The sequence below is a fragment of the Alosa sapidissima genome, chromosome 22 (genome assembly GCF_018492685.1).
Source record: "Alosa sapidissima isolate fAloSap1 chromosome 22, fAloSap1.pri, whole genome shotgun sequence".
Lineage (NCBI taxonomy): Eukaryota > Metazoa > Chordata > Actinopteri > Clupeiformes > Clupeidae > Alosa > Alosa sapidissima.
The window spans coordinates 1,062,535-1,083,398 of NC_055978.1; the positions used below are offsets into that span (position 1 = coordinate 1,062,535).

Consider the following 20,864-nt stretch of genomic DNA (forward strand, 5'->3'; position numbering starts at 1 on the left):
ATATACAGACATGCATTCACCCCCCCACTACCCCCCATCCCACGCCTTCGCCGCTTGTACCCCCCAGTCTGTCAAGCGGGTCTGACCAGCGCCGAAATGGCTGCAGGACCGGATGGCTGGCTGCCTGCCTGCACTGGTATCCCCTCCACCCCCCCCCCCCCCCCCACTCCCTCCCCCTTGTTGCAAGCCGTGTGTCTCTCATGTTGTGTAAAGTGTATGTGCTAATGTTGCTGAGGTGTTTTTTTCCTGTTCCCACACTGTACTCCCCACAGGAGCATAGTCTGGGGGTTGCCTTTTTTTCTCCTCCCCTCTCCTCATGTTATGCTGTATTCTTCCTCAACGCCCTGTCTCCCTGTCCTGTCTACCCCCCTTGTCATATTATATGTATGTTTGTATGGACAGGTTGATGGTTCATTTCGCTGGTTACTTTGTGACTGTGACAATAAAGGCCTACTACTACTTAGATGTTGCACTTTTTCCCTTAATTAATAGCTCTCTGGTAATTCATCTCTGGCCATTCATTTTTGGATGATTGTAGATAGTTGTATGATATGTTTAACCTACATTTCTGTAGACAGTAGTCTTTCTTGAGAAAAGAAACACTTCACAGCTGCTAACCATCACCATCCTCTCATTAGAGGAGCTAATGAAAAACGATCTTTCGTCACCTTTTTGATTCCTATTGTAAAAGCCAACAGTTACACAAGTGGCCGGTGTCTCTTGGTCTATATTTGTTATTAAAATTTCAATTTTGAAGCTATTTGTAACTTTTGTAACCAGGCTAGGATTAAAACCCAGTCCAGGCAGTCCAACAAAGGCCAATCCAAGAAATCCAAAGGTAACATGAACCACAATCCAAGGCAGATTAATCCAGAGATAGGCAGGAGAGAGCGAGAGAAGTTTCAGAACTGAGATTCAGGCTCCAGACAGCACGAGGAAGGCGAGGAGTTAATCCAGCACTGCATGACCCTCAGAGCAGGGTTTAAATACAGGCACAGACAAGGACCAATTAGCCACAGGTGTGTGCAGCAGAGAACAGGGAAGAGCAAGTGAGACGTGGGCTGGGCAAAACCTGGAGCAAAGAGAGAACGTGACATGGCAGGGATATTTTTGATCCAAAGCGGATCATGACTTTTGTTTTTGTCTTTATCATTACACAACCTTTCCAGCATTTTGTTGCCCCGTTCCAGCTCTTTATTTGAGACTTGTTGCTGGCATCATATCCAAAATGTTCTTATATTTTCCACGAAAAAGTCAAATTTGACATTTTCAACATGATTCTATGTCCTTTTTGCAACTGAATATGGGTTTATGAAATTTGCAGATAACCACATTCCGTTTTTATTTGCATTTTACACAATGCCCCTACCTTTTCTGATTTGGGTGCTGTAGGTACAATGTGTGGAACCAAATACAAATGCAATGTCACTAAAAACTTATTGCTCTATTTTGATGATCAGAAACACGGTGCAAAGCTTATTCTTATCACAGCGCAAAGTTTATTCCTATCTTACACTCAAGTCAGGGGCAAATTTTATGCCATGCGCATCACTTTTATTAAGCCTTGTGCCCAGGGGTGTGGCAGAAGGTGTGGTCTGGCGCATGTTCCAAAAATCGCTATCTTCCACCCTCTAAAAATCATTACGCCACAGACGAACAAAAACCTGGTTTATAGCGAAATGCGCATGTAAGCGAGATATAAGCAGCAACTCCTTTGCAGGATAAATATCCTTAAGATTTTTTATTCAGTCATTCCAACATTATTGTAGTAAGTGCTGCTTTTTTCAGGCTACGTTTTTGATGGTAACCCCTTGTCAGTCAATACTGAAAGTAATTAACTGTGTAGAACTGTTTTGTCGTTGACCATGAGACCACGGTGAAGTTAGTTTCACTTTGCCTAGGAGTTCAAATAATAGACTAGTGCAAATTTGTGTGTGTAGGCTATACTCTGCTAGTCACAAACAGGTTTTAGTAAAGCATGGCTTAGTGGAATACCTGTTCCATACGGTCTAGCATGCAAGCAGATTCCTTCAAATACGCCACTAACTATTAAAATACCGATGCACTGTTTGAAGTTGCGCTGCTTGCTGTTAAAGGGAATGACAGATGTCATTCTCATTGGTTTAAATGATGTTACACCCAAAACACACCCATGACTGATTAAGAAACATAAGAACAACCTTTTTGTGCCAAGCGCCTGACGTTTGAAAAATTACCCCGAATGTGGACTGGACACACCCCTAAATGTATTTAGGTCTTCACTACTGACCATGACCATGCACTGACCATAATGTTTACACGCAATGGCCCCTGGTGATGAATAAAGTGATTTGAATTGAATTTAATAAACGCTTAAATCTAACTAGATTTTTTTTTTTTTTTTTTTTTTTTTATGTTATTTAAAAAAAAAAAAAAAAAAAAATTAAGTATATTTTTTTGGCCTTTTTATGCCTTTAATTAGACAGGACAGTGAGAATGACTGGAAGTGAGTGGGAGAGAGAATCGGGGTGGGATCCGGAAAGCACCACGGGGCGGGAATCGAACCCGGGTCGCCGGCGTACGGTGCAGGTGCCCCAGCCAGTTGCGCCACGGCTAGGGCCTAAATCTAACCAGATTTTTAGTATTTAATTGCAAGTGCAAGTCTTTTTCAATTCAAACCTTTATTTATACTCATAGGGCATTGAGGTTTCCCTCATTTACAATGATAACGAATTTACAAAGAAAGGTCATGCATTAAAAAACCATATATATATATATATATATATATATATATATATATATATATATATATATATATATATATATATATATATATATATATATATATATATATAATAAATATATATTTGAAATTATATTTTTACATTTTTTAAACATATATATGTTTTGACACCAATTGCTTAAAAACAGTTGCAGAGGGAAGTACCTCTAATTTTAGTGTTTCTTGCAGAGCGTTCCAGGTACTAGGGCCATCGAAAACAAATGCAGCTTTGCCAAGCTCAGTATGTGCATTAGGGACCCTAAGAGTGAGCCAGTTGTTGGATCTGGTTTGGTAGGAATTGAATTGAAAGTATTTTTTTCTTCTCTCGGTCATAGGTCCAAAGACAGTCTTCTTCTGGGCTCCATGGGTTAAATGGGTAAGTTGTTCACATTCCTCTAACCTGATACATCCTCATCAGGTTAGTCATTCTGTCAGAATTCAAGGAAATCTTTACACTTTATAGCTTGCATTTTTCAATTGATTTTCAATAATGGTATGAAACTATTGTTTATTAGTAAATAGAGATGATTCAGCTTCAGCTTTATGATTTTACATTTCTGGCAGGGATTGGTAATTGCTGGCATTTCTGACTTCACTCGCCCTGCAGAGAAACTCAGCACCTATCAGTCTGCTGTGCTAACAACCACAGGTGAGCAGGGCCCCTGTTGTAACTATTCCTTGAGACCTCAGCCATATGACAACAGCTTGCTCTGTGCAAATTGAGACAACTTGGAACAGTTTGACTTATTTTTGACATTTTTGCACTGAAAATCTTCTTGTTCTATTGGCAAATCTTGCAAGTGAAAGTTGTGGAAATATTACTTAATCTGCAGTGACCCGCTGGCGGGGCGGTTACCCCCTCCCCCACCCCCCCCCAACATTCTAAATCATTTTTATACATCAGATTGTTATGTAGCATAATTATTTGATTGACATATACATAATTTGAAAGCTTGGACTCTTGGGAATCAATACATGACAATTTTTTTTCATGCAAAATATGTGTAGTGCTTTACATTGTCAGATTAATCTAACTATGTCTCACTTAAATTTAATCAAAAATGCACTCCTCTGCCTTTGGTGCTTCCCTACCTGCAGTGTATATCCTTAGCAATATGCTAGATTTACAGTGTATGGGTCTTGAAATATTCACAGGAATCCATAGACATTTAATAATCATGTTATTTTATCCAATATAAGTTGAGCAGATGTATAGTCCATCTTATACACACCAATTGAATTGAAATATAAATTGCAAAGATTTATATTTTTGTGTAATTATTCCATATTTAGTGTAGTCATTCCATATCAGAACCCCTGAAGTACAATTCAAATGCAAGCATGAAACTTCAATGTGTTACCTTTCATTTGAGACCAAGATTATGCTTCTACACAAAGGGGGTCATAGACAGTAAGCATTTGATTGTCAGTATGCATTTTGGATAACCAAAAGTCCTATGGGGAGTTACAAAAAGCATGAGCATACCTTGGCAAATAATGGTCTAAAGTACTCATATTTTCATTCTATATTGATCTACTTTTGAACACAGCTTCACAAGACCTTGTGCTAGGTCTCAGTTGTGTTTCTAAGTCATATCAAGTGACCTAGAGAAATGTGGTGAGTTAAGAGATGCAAATTAACACTATGTGAAAAGTATCAAATATAGAATTAAACGTACACTGCAAAGTTAAATAAAATTTTGACTTAATTTAAGAAGACTATATTATGCATCCAGTGCAAGGTGGCTTGAAGCAATAAAGTGTTGATTTTTCACCATGCACTCCTCTTCTATTAAACCTTGTGTCCAGGATAATTAGCAGCATAAGGTGTGCTGGCACGTGATCCAAAAATCGCTCTCATATACTCTCTAAAAATCTTTAAGCAATTGACAAAGAAAAACCTGGTCTATAGCGAAAGGTGTATATAAAGCACAGCTGAAGAAAAAATCCTAGTTTAATAGGTCTTAAATTGTTTGGAAAATTTAAAGAAAACTTTTGTCCGGAAATTTGTATATCTGAAATATTACAGAATGTTTATTTTGAATTGAAGAAGGAAAAGAGTAAACAGAATATTGCCTCATCAAGAGGACCCCAAGTGACCTTTACTGACGAGTGAAAAATGTGTAAATCTCTCTCAAATATTGCTAAAAAGAATAGCTACTTGCTCTTCATAGTTGGAATTGTACAGTTTACATGTCAGGTGGTACAACCAATGTAAAACTAAGAAAAAGTTATTTTAATATAAAACTCTCAATTGTATTGGAAAATTTAATGAAAGCCCGCATCAACCTACCCACTCATTTGTGATTTGGACACATACAGTACATGCACGTGAACATGCACGTGAACACACACACACACACACACACACAAACTGTTGAATATGGCAGAAATTGAAACTAATAAAACTACAAAAAGAGTTTAACCAGTAATATCAAAAGTTAAAATGACTGAAGTGGGATTGAAGTATAACCTTGGTTAAGCAAAATGTAACCAGTACATGCACGCGTGCACACACACACACACACACATGTTTATTGCTGGCGTTAACTCATGTTACTCTGTGGTTATTAGCTACAGAGGATCTGACACTTAAAATGCTGGCATATCGTGTTGTAAACCTTTGTCAATAGTGGATCGTCACATTTCAAATGAAACTGTTAAGCAGACGTGAACGACAGGCTGAACACATCTGCAACAGAAGGAAGTTAACTCCAGCTGCAGTCATCCATCTTCACGACAACGATCCAGTTACTGTACAACAAACAACAGTATGACAATTACGGAAAGATAATCACTGAGATTTTTGTTAGGGGAGACCGGGGCTGGTTGGAACACTTTTCACTCTTGGTTATATTTCTCCGTCTTACAATGCGTTGAAATGGTCAAATTGTGATTAACTGAAAGCTTGGGATCTCAGCTACAAAATGTATATATTCAATGTCAACAAATGATCCCTTGTTTTGAGTTATTATGATTAAAGTGGTGTTGTGCACGTGTGCCAACCTGCCCCATGCACGTGGTTGGTTGGCACATGTAGTCGGGGTTGGTTGGAACACCTATGTTATAGTCCTTTGCAGTACTTCTTTTGATTTTGTTTGAAGTGCTCATCTATATCACTACCTGTAGGGCTTTGCTGATTTATTTTCTGTGTGTTTTTCTTCAGTAGGGCTCACTGTCAAGACCAATTTGGTCCCTACCGATTTTTTTTTACTTCAAATGTTTAAAAAGGTCTGAAATGCTTCCAAATGTAAAACTATGTTCAGTAATTACAATAACAATGTTAAAATAAAGATTGATGATGTTTTTATGTGTAAAATACAAAGTTTATAGATTTGTCACAAAATAGCCATAGGGAATGTATGTGCCAACTAACCCCAAAATCAGTGTGCCAACCTGCCCCGCCCACATTAGGTCAAACTTTTTTGCACAAATGCTGTTAGCCTGCTAATATCAGTCACCTCAGGTTTTTAAACTTCATTTTAAATTATAGATGAGTCCCCTAGCAATCAATTATAATGAATATTTTTTTTATATCCCTAACTATTACCCTTCTAGGATGTATTTAGTGGGAGGTGCATATTCTAAGTTTTGACACTACAAAATCAAAAAGTTGTTCTCACCTAAAGGGTTAATGACCTGGAGACCAGTTACATACGTGAGTTTACTCTACTCAATAAGGCCGTCAGTTTAGTGTTGGAATTTTGTTGCAGCTCCCTCTAGTAGCCTGGATATTAACAGTGTTTCAACCTGCCCCTGTTCCAACCAGCCCCGGTCTCCCCTATTTGGCCACTCGAAAATAGGCTGTCAATCACTGGAGGTATTTTAATATTATGTTTATGTGTTTTGCTAATGCTTAGGCCTCCCTGTGGTTTTGATCAGCCTAATAATCTCTGAAATGTCAATTGTAAACACTAAGGTGAAATGCGTTGAAACTGGCATGCCACCAGAAGATATGTTTATCGGCTTTGAGGTAAAATAAAGTCTCCAGTCTTGTAAATTCACATTATGTAACATCCATAACGTCACATCCATAATGCACCATTAAAGTTTTTTAAAGTAAGAAAGGGGCACAATTTGTTAGTGCTGCAGAAAGTTCCATTCACATGAATGGCCTTCCCAACGTTCGGTGGTCTGTTAAATCTATATCACCGGCAAAGTATATAATCACTGCTGTCAATGGCAACCGGTTTTGTGCTTCTAATTAACGTCTTTCATACACAAGAAGTCTGTTCGCTTATTGCAATGGAATTTCATTGAAAGTGAAAGTCAGCTATTAATACGTTGCCACTCAACATCTGAAACTGTCAAGTTCTATCTGTGAACTATTTATTTTGTCAGCGGAAGCCACGAAAGACCCATTGTGTTAAGTTTCTTTTCTCGTATAATAACCGGGATAAAGGTCCACCGGTAATTATCAGAAAATCAGAAGTCCCTTCAGGTCGAAGCGATAACAGACCGTTGTTAAGTATAACAGAGCGCTGTCAAGGCAAATGGGTTTTGTGATTCTAATTCACGTCTTTCATATCACTCCGCAAGTACTGGAACTTCATTCAAAAGTGAAAAGCAGACGGTTGATCAGCTGTGTTCTAAAGAATGTTTGATTCAAGTTCAGCGTGTGTTTTTGCAAACCATTTGTTTCTCAGCAAAAGTCACAATAAACGGTAACAGGCTATAGCCTCTATGTAGGCTAAAGAGACATATCGTGGGGAGTTTATCGTTTCGTTTTGGCAAGTAGCCATGTAATAAGCGGGATAATGTATAGAACGCCGGTCATCATCGGGAAATTGGTCCCTTCAGGGTGGAAGGCCCCTCCGTTGCACGTCGGGGTCCGGTTCGCCCTGTCAGGACCTATTGCCCGATAATGACCAGCGTCAATACATTATCCCGTACATAAATCAGCTTTGCACAGACACTTTGGACATTGTCGTATCAACACTGTATGTGTAGCATAAACTTTTCCTATAAAACGTTATGGATGTGACATGGCGATGGAATTTGCTGACTTAAAAACAAGAGCCATACAAATGTAAGGAGCTGTGCTCTTAAAGGCAAGCTAGCATACACATTGCTCTACCATTCCCTTGCCAATCTGAAATTTGTCAAATGATTCAATTTGTTGGAACCTTGAATCTATTTATCCACTTTTTGAATATGTATAATATTGCCATGTGAAAAATGTTGTTTCTGTATGGTTGCACACCATATTTATGATGTAAAAAGAGTGTAATTCTCAGATTCAATCAGATCAGTTACAAACTATGAAATATAGTGTCACGAACAGGAATCATTTGCAGATCAAAAGGCTTTATTCACAAATAGTCCAGCAGGCAAATCAGAGTCCAGGTACAGGCAGGTTTCGTAAACAGGCAGGCAGACAGATACAGACAGACAGGTACAGGCAAGGGATCTAAAACCGACAGGCAGAAGACTTCGTCAAGAACAGGCAGAGTTCAAAACCGAGAAGAGCAGTAAACTATAATTTCTCTTTAAAGAGCTTCACGCTAGTCTCACTCACGTGGCAGTCAGGTAGCAAACAGTACATACCGTGACGATCTGACAAAGTGAACTAAAAAGGGCAGTGTTTAAATACTCCACAAATCAACACAAAATGAGAGACAGGTGAACAGAGAAATTGGAGGGAATTTGAACAAAGGCAGGAAGTTGCCCAAATAAGGACATGGGTGTGACTCCGGGCACACGACCCAACACATGGCTACAAAAATAAAGTCTAGAATGATCACACTCCAACAGGTAGGGGGAGACAAAAACAGTCCATACGAGAATCCTGACATATAGACCTAAATGAAGATCTTAACAATGGTTCTATTTGCGTGTGCATAACTTTTTTTTCCCCATGGTAAGGATGACCTTTGCATGGAAATGTTTTTTTAATTTCTAAAATATTAATTCACATTTGTACAGTGGGCATCGCTTTCAAATGGCCACTTCAGTCGCGTATTACGAGGCGTGAAGCTTTAGTACCACTTTCAGACACTGTGCGTCGCTCTGCCACTGTACATCGCTCTGTCAGTAGCCTGACTGCCGCCCCTTCTGAAAAAGCAGGAGGCTACCTTTAAACAGTAGAGAAATAACTGTTCAGAATTAATCTGTAGCTTCTGCAAAACAATGTTGTTGGTGATTTGATACTATCTAGCAACGTTTTTAACAGACTAGACAACTATGACCCACGTTAATTTGCCCTACTTCTTGACTGCAATGTAGTCAATTGACTGCTTGACATGTCATTTTTATTTTTCTGTACAATAAACAAATACATCTGCTTTATGCCGCAGAATTACATTCATATTTGGCTGACTTCTGCAGACGCGCCACTTCCCTCCCCATATTCCAAGATTAAGATAGTAGCCTATACAAAAAGTACTTCATACTATCATAAAAAATCGTTAAAACGAATAGCTATTTGCAATTTGACAAAACACTGGTCCTCATTTTGCGAATGCGAGGATGATATGAGCCTGTTGCATTTAGTTAGATGTCCGAGTCACGCATAATGTTTGAAAACCACTGGCTCGTAATCACAATAATTTAACACACGACAGTTGGATAGCCTACTTCATCATGTCCCCATGCCTACATTTTTGTGAGTAGCATAGAGATCGTTAAAAACAATAAAGTATGGCTCTCCGTTTGGGACATCGAAAACGTATATTTTTAATAGGGTAGACTACCGTCGGAGATGCTGACTTGCAAAGGCCTCGGGATAACACGTTATCTCCACCATCATCAGTCATGCCCCTTGATCAAAGTGGGGAATGAAATAAAAGTTTGAGAACCACTGGCTTAACAAGTTACCTGCAGTCCAGAACACATATAATCTGTTGCAATATTCTGATGATATCAGCAAATGTTTGTTTTCCAAAGTAAGAATTTCACTTCACCATGCACCTTCGACAATGACTAGCTCATTACACTTGTTACTGTTAAACGTAGGCCTAACTGGTATCATTACAAACATTATTCTGTGTCTTAAAACTGGCATATTTTATGGCATTGTGTCATGTAAGTTCGTTGCAAAATCTAGAGAAATGTGTGAGGTGGTCAGCAGGGGACAATTGAGACACACATTGGATTGTTTTATTACTTGAACATTCCACACTATCCACAGCTGTGGTTTCAGGGGCATGAGGATTACTGTTAGCGCAGGATTTATATAAAATTCTTCATTGGGTTAGACACCAGGGGTCATATTCACAAAGCCTTTTATCTTACCACTAGGAGTAGGCTATACTCCTAAATAGCAATAAAATATTTTAGCTAGGAGTTTCTCTTTGGTTGTTGTTGGTGGCGTTATTGCATTCCTTTTATGAATGCAAAATTGTTCCCTCGCGATTGGAAGCTCCTGTTGCTGCATAGGCTACACATTTCAAAACATCGCAACGTAAAATGCCACAAAAAGCTGTTTATGAATAGGTCTTAGTGAGTTAGGAGTCCTCTCGACTTCTTTTAAGCTGTCCCAGACTTAGGTGCTACTTTTAGGTCTAAAATGCTTCGTGAATTACTTTTAGTGAAAAAAATTAGGAGTCCTAAAGTTGGGAGTGACATGCCCATTATTTTTAGGAGTTGCTCCTAAATTCGCCAGTTAGGAGCTACTTTTAGCCTTAGTTCTTTGTGAATATGGCCCCTGAATAAAAAGGCCTAGCCTAAATGAATCAAGAGTAAGGCAAAACAAATAGCCTAGTAGCCTAATGAAACATACGGATTGATGTAGTATCTTTGTAACATTATTAAATTAAATCTGTTACTATGCCTACATTTGCAAAAGAGAACATTTTAATTTGATTCACAATAATGTTACATTTAATTTAGGCTACATGTTGACAATGAGTAGCCTAGTTTTGGTTGTTGTTGGTGGCGTTATTGCATGTTAGTTATGCCTACAATGCAAAATTGCCTGTAACTCCTCACGATTGGAAGCTCCTGTAGCTGCATAGGATTTCAAAACACGGCGAAATGCCGCAGGTTTGTGAATAGGTCTGTGATTTAGGAGTCCTCTCGACGTCTTTTAAGCCGTTACAGAGGTGGGAAGGTGTGATTTGTTGGGGGCAGGGCCGGATTAACTGGGCACAAATGTCTGATGGCCCCCCTGCCCCCCAGCCAATGTGAATCGGGTGGTCAGTTAATAGGCCTATATCGTGAAGATTTTTCTTGCCATCTAAGGCACGAGCACATCTGTGAGGTCAAGCCTCACCAAGTAGCTTGTTTGTTTACAACTAACATTCCATTTAATTAAACTGCTTTATAGGCTATGCCGAAATAGTTGTCAACATTTTGAATATTAGTGTCGGGTGAATTAGGAAATGTTCTCAAAGTAGCCTTATGGCTGAAAGCTGCTTGGGATCCCCACCGTCAAGCAATATAACCAAACGCGCTTCCTGCACTCATTGTTTCAAAAGGAGTAATTTCGGCTTTGTCAGGACTGAAGAGCTGTGGACGGCACGGCATGGCATGCCCAATGAAAATGCAATGCAACACAACACAGACCCCACTTCTCTCGCGTCAGTCACTGACATGAACGAAACACAGAACCCGCTTCTCACGGCAGTCACTACAGTAGCCTAGAATAAATTCATGGGGAAAAACACTTCCCCATGACAAAGACATCATAAAACACTGAAAGTTAATATTTTGTCACTAGCACATCTGTCCTTTGTCAAATGTGATATGTTCCAAGTAGCCTAGTGCGTAATTCTGCTTCATAAAGTTGAACAAATACATTTTCTTATTTCACAGAAAAATATGAATAGCCAGTTAGGGTCTACAGTGCAGAGTTGGTAAGTTATGGTAGGCCAACTTGGAATGAACATACAAACAGGGGAAATTCTTTCCCTAGTAGCTGAGTAGCCTCAAGTGCGCACGTAGACATAAGGCCGAACATGCAAGCGCCAATGAATCGTGCTCTCACGACAATCACACCGTTAAACTTAAATAGGTTAACATCACTAAGTTCGCCTTCAAGGAAAACGATAATTTGAAGACATCTGTTTCGTTGGAAGGGCAAGGGGTAGCAACAGGGCAACACAGAGACAGGCCCGATGGCAGGGCTGTTATGAGAGTATTAAAATATGGGATATTCTACGGGAAAACATTAAAACGGCAAGACAGCGGGGGAAAGTTAAAATACGTGATAAACACGGAAAAAGTTGGCATGCATTGTTTCGGTCCCCGTGATTATTTGTCATATTATTAATCACATATGATTATTTGTGAAATTGTGTAAACAGGCGCAACACATTTGAAAACGAAGGACTGATAGCATGCAAGCTGCAAGGAAAGATTGATTTAAGAACGTTATCACAGTGTGTAGCTGTGGCGCAAAGCAGCAAGGGCGGAAGACAGCGACAATTGGCAGGGGAGGGTCATGTCTTTTTTAACAATTCTGTCGGAGGGTCATTGAACAATTTCTAGCAGGCAAGGGAGGGTCATGCAACTTTTGATTGAAGCACTCAAAATTCCTCCGGTGGCCCCTTCAATAAATAACGAACAGTCCCTAGATTGCTGCTGGGCTATATGTCTTGGTTCATGTCTGTTAACAACTCATTGCCGTCAAACGCGTATCTCGCGGTTGCATCCATTACAAACAAACATGCAATGTGAACGTCTGGGATTGGGGAGAGCACTAAATGCTCTACTGAATAAGCACAAAGTCAAACCTTTAAATGAAAAACACTCTTTAATAATCAAAAAAATAAACCACTAATGAAGTAAACTTGTGACCATCAAAAATCGTTTATCGCCTGTAACTCCGTGATAACAGGACGTAACAGGAAGGCATTTGGCTGAGCAACGGAGGTTAATATGCTCTACATTTTGTCCAAATGTCTATCATCGTTGCACTCGGAGAAAACCAGAATGTTTAATTTGTCCTGCGTTTCTTGTACGGCTGCAAATGGGATTCACTCACAGTTAACCAAATATTTCTTTATTAGGGCAGGGCAGGTAGCCTGGCGGGCCATGCTATATCATTGAAATGTATAGTCTGGAATCGAACCATTCACCTCGCTTAATCTAAGGGGCGGGCAGAGAATTGTCTTTCAAACTGCCTAGGCATGCAATAGGCCAGCGCTACGACCATATCCGTATCCGGTCGGCAAAACGGCAAATACATCCTTCTTCGAAAGGAATGACTTAAGTGCATTGTGTTGCTCAACTTTCAAAGAAAAGCACAAGTCCAACTCCTCCAAAGTTGACGCTAACAACGATTCAAACAACCGCTCTTCGTTCACCATAGCCACCTTCCTTGTTGTTCACCGTCGCAGGACTGTCGTTATCCTGTTAAGTCCGCCTTAAGACTCTCTAACAAAATAGAGCTCTGTGATAGAAATCCCTATGGTTTGATACTAGATGTACAGACTGAGCAAATGAATTTGCCGCCGCTAGGGTGCGTCTAGATTTCTAGGCTACAGGGCAGGCATATTTCTGGCTATTAAATTATTTCTAAACCAGTCTGCTAAAGTCTGTAGTGAAGTCTGTGTAGGGTTTTCCAGGCTCCATTTCTTTTTACGAGACACCCTGCTCACTTGAGCCATCTACCGGTTGTTGCAGCGTCACTGTAAAAACACAAATTAAAATCGCGTGATACCGCGTGATCCGCGCGTGGACCGCGAGTGAAGCTGCCCAAGTCGAAGCACTGCCCACTGTATGTAAAGTGTAAAGTTGGATGTTGGAAAACCAAAATACCTGCCCTCTACAATAAAGTATCCATAAGTTACTTTTAATACCAAGGTCAAGTACAAAATAATGTCTTAAGCATCGAAAATATGTTCATAATTGTGATACTTGTGATGTCTGTGTGATGAATAGGCTACTTCGCGAGTAGTTCAACTGAGAAGAATGGGTGAATTTGGACGCACTTTCTTGCGCTGTCACTTACTCCACTGCGTAAAAGACTAAATTAATTTGCACTGTGAATGCTAAGATTATTTTGACAGGCCACAGGCTAAATAAAAATCGCTATTAGGAGGACAAAAAGCAGAATATTGAAAGAAGGGGGCACCAAGGCCACCGTGGCCTGTAAACCTATGATTTTCAAAGGGGCTTCACGGCCAACGCAAGGGACCGGATGTAATAATTATTTTTAATACTTAATACATGATGCAATAATAATTTGTTGATTTAGTATTATTTCCATTATTTAACAGATGTTACATACACATGCACTAATGATTAATTAGGGTGTGGATACATGTTTTATAAACCATTTCCTAATACTAATAATGATCACTGGGAGCTGGGCTAGCATGCAGTAGCCTGAAAAGATGGGGGTTCAATTCCCTGCTTCCACTGTTGTGTCATTGGTTTAATTTAATTGACATATGAAAGTCGCTATGGATAAAAATTGTCTGCTAAATGAATGAATGTAAATGTTGTTAAAAAGCCTTTTCTTCACAGTGGCCACAACAGAAAGACAGCTAACCAAAAACACACCCTTCATAAAATATTTTTTTTAATCTTTCGAAACACTTATTGTATGCTTACAATACTTCGATGGACAACCTCACCACACTACCACAGAAGTGTCTTTCTATTTTTAACATTGTCAGTGGTGTAAAATAGTTTGTTTTTGACGTGAATGTATGCCCCGTTCGCTTTCACTGTAAGACAATTTGGTGTTAATGCAAATGACGTTCTTGCTCAAAACTCCACCAATTTACATATTTACTGTATGCTCTCAAACAACATTTTGAACCTGTTAGCAACGTTTTAAGCAACAAACTTAAAATGAAAATTCTCAAACCGGCAAGTGTCAGCAACATCTTTGTTATTAAACGTCGCCATGGCAACATGTGATCTTGTGAAGTGCTGTCCCAATCCCATTTATACCTACCTGAAGCTACCTTTACACATGGCCGGCTATTTTTATAAACGGACATTTCAGCCTCTCTGTTTTCAAAAATAACACCATGCACATCTGTCAGTTTTCAGAAAAAATTTCATTTACACTAACCCGGGTTTAAATGCAGTCAAGAGCATGCCAAACCTGTAGGTGGCAGTGTAACGAGAAGCTCAAGCACACGTTAGCCAATCAGAATCCCAAAAATAGAAACAACAGCAATGAATCTCTTCCTCTTTCTGCAAACATGCAAACAAAGTTTACCAAAATCTCCACTCTGGCCGGAGTTATTAGAAAGAATTGTTTTCAGAGGCGAATTCTCTGTTTGTGTGTAAACGAAGGGCACAAACAAAGGGAAATGTCTCCGTTTTTCAAAATAACCATGTACATGTAAACGGGGTCTGAGATGGGTCATGTGGCCTCACACACTCACTCACTTAGCACCTGAGATCAATTAAGTCTGTGAGTCTTTAGTCCTTAGTCCTCAGAGCTCAATTTGGGATTGGCCCATTGCTCCTGTAGGAAGAGCGCAACTTCCAGCAAGCATCCATCATGTTTAGATATCTTCATCTCACAATTTCGAGATCTTTTATCATAATTACGAGGTTATAAAAATATGATCACGCTATCTCGTAATTAATTGATTGATTGATTGATTGCACTGTATTAAAGCAACACCAAATAACTTTTCGTCTGTCGCACGCATGCTAATTGTTTATCCAGCACTGGCTTTGCAAATAACAATGTCAGACAAGGTAGAATATGTTGCATGATTTTATGAAAGTACGATATATTGCGACATCAGATGCAAGTCAAATTTGTAGTTTCTTATGTCTCATTCCATCGAACTTCAGAACCGCTACCTGATCTGGCAAACTTACACAGTGCGGTTACAGCCGATAGAGGGCTGCGAAGCGAATGCAGAAGTGCCGTTCACCCTGTTACGAGTTGATTAACCACTGAAACGATTTTGGAAACATTATTTTAAGGTACATAAAACTCTTTGGTGTTGCTTTAATTCCCAAGGGGGAAATTCTTTTGCTACCTGGCAACCACACACAACAACATACATCAGTAGGACAGTTGATACTTAAGACAGGGCACAGTACAACATACACTAAAACAACAAATTAATAGGTATGCACAGACACAGGCACTGAAAGGACACAATAACCACAGCAATATAAAGCAAAAGCAACAATAGTCAGCTCTTGTTTAAAAGTCTGATCGCTGTAGGAACAAAGGACCTCCTAAATCTCTCTGTGAAGCATCTAGATAGAAGGAGCCTTTGGCTCCTACAACTTTTAGTGAACATGCTGTACAAGGGGTGGTCATCCCTTGGCAGCACACTCCTCATCTTCATCACCCTCTGTTCTAGGATTTCCTCCACAGAACTTGGGCATGAACCAATGATGGAACCTGCTTTCCTTATCAGTTTATTAAACCTGTTCCTGTCCTCAACTGTTAAGCTACCGCCCCAACATACAATAGCATAAAAAAGAACACTTGCCAGAATCCCATGGTAAAACATGCCCATATCAAACGACCTCAGTTTCCTAAGGCCAACGCCTTATACCCCCGCCCGACATACCCCCGCCCGACATTTGATAACATTTGATAACAAAACCACTCCCAATGTGGACTGGACATTCTCTCAAGGTTACCCCAAGTTTTCCACAATTTACATGTCAGGAGAACGTTAGGGAGGTACGTAAACTAGAGTTATATTTTTGTTAGAAAAACTTTTTACTGGTAAACCATAGTACAACCAAACAAACCTTTAAGGAAAGTTTCCAAATCCAAAAAAGAATGTTACATTAGCTGAGCAGCCGCAATTAAAGTACACATTCAGCAGTAAGTGGTTCCTTGCATGAATCTTAATAGTGGTGAATGCCACAGCATGTTGTAAGTGAGAATGTTTTCTAAGTTGTTGTGTTTTTATGTGTTTTTACTATTTTCTGTGGCTATAGGCTTCATCTGGGCACGCTACTCCTTGGTTATCATCCCACGAGTCTGGAACCTCTTTGCTGTAAATTCTTTCCTTGGCCTTGCTGGATCATTTCAACTCTTCAGGATTTGGAGGTCTCCACAATTACATATTAGTTGTGACCATGAAGGAAAACTTGATTTTACTAATACATTACATTAAATGAGGATTATTTTTTAAATCCTATTGCTAATTGTTACCAATTTTATTGTTTTAATACATGAGGATATTTATTTATTTAATTGGAGAAGCCATATGCAGGTCTGGTTATTCCTTCGCCGTTTCTGGGCTTTCACCTGATTTGGGCTCGCATTTTTTACGACATAGCTCCCCCTGCAGCTTCGGTAGCAAGTGACTGCTACACTAAACCCCCATCAATAAACCAAGCTAAACACATAGGGCTCACATTACAAAAACGAAGTTCACCCAAGGGTAGGCTACTTACAATTTCAACAGCAACAAAGCCAAGTCGGAGTCCGTTTTGCAGTCTTCTTAGAAACTACAATCTGACTACATTTTCGAGTATTTCCGCCGAGTTACATCCGGATGTGTTCGGACCGCGACCAGAAAGTTGCATATTCGGTTTTTCCGCGGAGAAGCACTAGGGGGAGACGAAGCACCCACCAAACGACCCAAAAAGTGTTGTAGAACCATTAGAACGACTCTCAACCTGCATAATTAAGATCATTTTTGCTAAAATTGTTGCATAGGGCTAGCCTGACGAGCCAGACCCACATTAAAATGTAGGGTCTGGGTACTCACCGTTCGCAGTGCTCAGTCCGAGGGGCGGTATAATCAGTTGTCTTTCAAATTCCCTCTGCACGCAATAGGACAGCGGCAGCGCTAGGAGTCCCATGCGTTTCCCACCAGCGGAGCTAGTTGGCTAGTTCAAACGTTTGCCAACTTAATAAAAGCTTAACTCGTGTCACACTGTTCGCCAACAGCAACATCCATCTTATTTGTTTTCAAGTAGCAGGGAATTCAAGCCAAACCGTTGCAACTCTGCCATCAATCATCATGTTAAGCCCACCTAACGACTCTATACACGATTTCATTGGCCTGATTGAGTTTCGATTTCTGGAGCTTACAAGCCAACGGAGAGTTGCTAGACTAGCCCTGGCCGCTAGGGGCGCGTCTAGATTTCTAGGCTAGCATAGGGCCTCTTTAAATTACATTTACATTGCAATAAGTTACATTATCTGTCTTTTAAATCATATTGCCATTTTTTTACCAATTGTAATGTTTTATTAGGGCCCGAGCACCGAAGGGCGCAAGGCCCTATTGTTTTTGTAAGGATTATTATTAGGGCCCGAGCACCGAAGGGCGCAAGGCCCTATTGTTTTTGTAAGGATTATTATTTTTCACTATTATTATTATTGTTATTCCACTTTTTTGCTTTCCTGTTTTTGAGGTGGTTAACATGGTCGAAAACTCTTGAAATTTGGCACACACGTCAGGTGTCACACATCGCAGTTAGGTACAAGAGCTTGACCCCGGGCGTGGCCCAGGGACTCGCTAGCGCCCCCTTAGGTGACTGATCCCATGGTTGGCAAATATTTTGAGGTGGTTAACATAATCGAAAAGTCTTGAAATTTGGCACACACATCAGGTGTCACACAAAGCAGCTAGGTAAAAAAGCTTGGCCCCGGGTATGGCCCAGAGACTCGTTAGCGCCCCCTTATGTCACTGTGACTTGTGGTTGGCATATAGTTTTAGATACACACACCAAATTTGGGGGGTGTATGTAACTCCCAAAAACAAACAACTTTTGTATTAACATGCCATTAGCCACGCCCACAGGAAGTGAGGTAATTGAGAATTTGTGCGTTGTGGACATGATCAATTTTAACATACTCCTCCTAGACGGTTGATCCGATTCATGTGAAATTTGGTATACATGACGCCGAGATGTTCCTGATTCTAAATTGTGAAGCCTTTTTTTGCCATGTTGTAATTTGACAAAATGGCGAAATTGTTCATTTTAATAGCGTTCCACACAAACAATAAATGTGTCATTATTCACCATGCATGGCTTGAAATGTTTTAAATTTCACAGGTCATTAAAGACCATGTTAATGATAATATTCACATGCCCATAATGCATGTTTGGCATAGCGCCACCAACTGGCAACAGAAAGAATGACAATTATCCTGATGTCACATGATCAATTTGAACATACTCCTCCTAGACGGTTTGTCAGATTCATTTGAAATTTGGCAAACATTATGCCAAGATGTCGCTGATGTTAAATTGTGAAGGGATTTGTGAATGTTGTAATATATTTGATATGATTTTAATATCTCACCACATAAACAGGAAATGTGTCATAAATCACAGTGCATTGAATGAATGGTCTGAAACTTCTCAGGTTAATAGATATCATGATTATGATGATATCCAGACACCCAATGGGCCTGCCTGGCATAGCGCCACCTTCTGGCCAAGCAGGAAATGTGCCAGAAATGGACAATGCCTTAAGTGATTGATCTGAAACTTTATAAAATATCGGATATCATTATTGTGATGATATTCACATGCGTAATTCACAGGCCTAGCATAGCGCCACCATCTGGCCAAGCAGGAAATGTGCCAAAAATGTTTAATGCTTTGACTGATTTATCTGAAATTTTACACAAAATTAGATATCATGATGATGAAATTCAAATGTCTTATTAACATGCCTTACATAGCGCCACCAATTGGCAAGATAAGGAATGTGTTTTTTCCACGTCTGTTGGATATCACCATCAGATGCATCAGATTACTCACACACACATCAAATATGTACATTTCAGAAGCGCACCACCACCAGGAAATGTGCCAAAAATGTTAAATGCTTTGACTGATTTATCTGAAATTTTACACACAATTAGATGTCATGATGATGAAATTCAAATGTCTTATTAACATGCCTTACATAGCGCCGCCAATTGGCAAGATAAGGAATGTGTTTTTTCCATGTCTGTTGGAAATCACCATCAGATGCATCAGATAAATCAGATTAGCACACACATCAAATATGTACATTTCAGAAGCGCACCACGTCGGTGCTTTGTTGGGTTCCGAAATGTCACGGGTTGCGGCCCGCAGGTGCTCGGGCCCGCCATTGCCGCTATATTTATTATTGTTATTCCACTTTTTTGCTCTCCTGTTTTTGAGGTGGTTAACATGGTCGAAAACTCTTGAAATTTGGCACACACGTCAAGTGTCACGCATCGCAGTTAGGTACAAGAGCTTGACCCCGGGCGTGGCCCAGGGACTCACTAGCGCCCCCTTAGGTGACTGATCCCGTGGTTGGCAAATATTTTGAGGTGGTTAACATAATCGAAAAGTCTTGAAATGTAGCACACACATCAGGTGTCACACAAAGCAGCTAGGTAAAAAAGCTTGGCCCCGGGTATGGCCCAGAGACTCGCTAGCGCCCCCTTAGATGACTGATCCCGTGGTGGGCATATACTTTCAGCTACACACACCAAATTTGGTAGGTGTCTGTATCTCCAAGATGAACGACTTTCGTATGTACAATGCATTAGCCACGCCCAACAGGAAGTGAGGTATTTGGGATTTTGTGCAGACTAATATGTGATGAAATATGTGATGAATCATGATGCCAAAAGAGGTGCTTCCCATGGGTGAAAACGCATGAAATTTGGCACACACATCAAGTGATACAGTGAATAGACAGAGATAAAAGCTTGGCACCGGGCATTGCCCAGGAACTCCATAGCGCCCCCTTATGTCACTGTGACTTGTGGTTGGCATATAGTTTTAGATACACACACCAAATTTGGTGGGTGTATGTATCTCCCAAAAACAAACAACTTTTGTATTAACATGCCATTAGCCACACCCACAGGAAGTGAGGTAATTGGGATTTTGTGCGTTGTGGACATGACCAATTTTAACATACTCCTGCTAGACGGTTGATCCGATTCATGTGAAAGTCGGTATACATGATGCCAATATGCTTCTGATTCTAAATTGTGAAGCTTTTTTTGATATGTTGTAATTTGACGAAATGGCAAAACTATGAATTTTAATACCCTTCCACATAAACAATAAATGTGTCTTATTTCACCATGCATGGCTTGAAATGTTTTAAATTTCACAGGTCTTTGAATACCATGGGAGTGATGATATTCACATGCCCATAATGCATATTTGGCATAGCGCCACCACCTGGCAACAGAAAGAATGGCAATTACACTGATGTCACATGATCAATTTTAACATACTCCTCCTAGACGGTTTGTCAGATTCA

General features: G+C 40.0%; 1 protein-coding gene across 2 annotated transcripts in view; it reads left to right on the forward strand.

Moving 5' to 3' along the window:
* LOC121696874 (mitochondrial pyruvate carrier 2-like) overlaps positions 1 to 20,864 on the forward strand; it is a 77,314-nt gene that overhangs the window by 38,937 nt on the left and 17,513 nt on the right. The window contains exons 2-4 of one of the 2 annotated variants that reach the window (XM_042077960.1): positions 3,097 to 3,137; positions 3,326 to 3,410; positions 16,586 to 16,697. In XM_042077960.1, coding sequence (XP_041933894.1) covers positions 3,097 to 3,137; positions 3,326 to 3,410; positions 16,586 to 16,697 — 238 coding nt within the window. The remainder of the gene's footprint in view (positions 1 to 3,096; positions 3,138 to 3,325; positions 3,411 to 16,585; positions 16,698 to 20,864) is intronic. The other variant, XM_042077961.1, reaches the window with a different exon arrangement.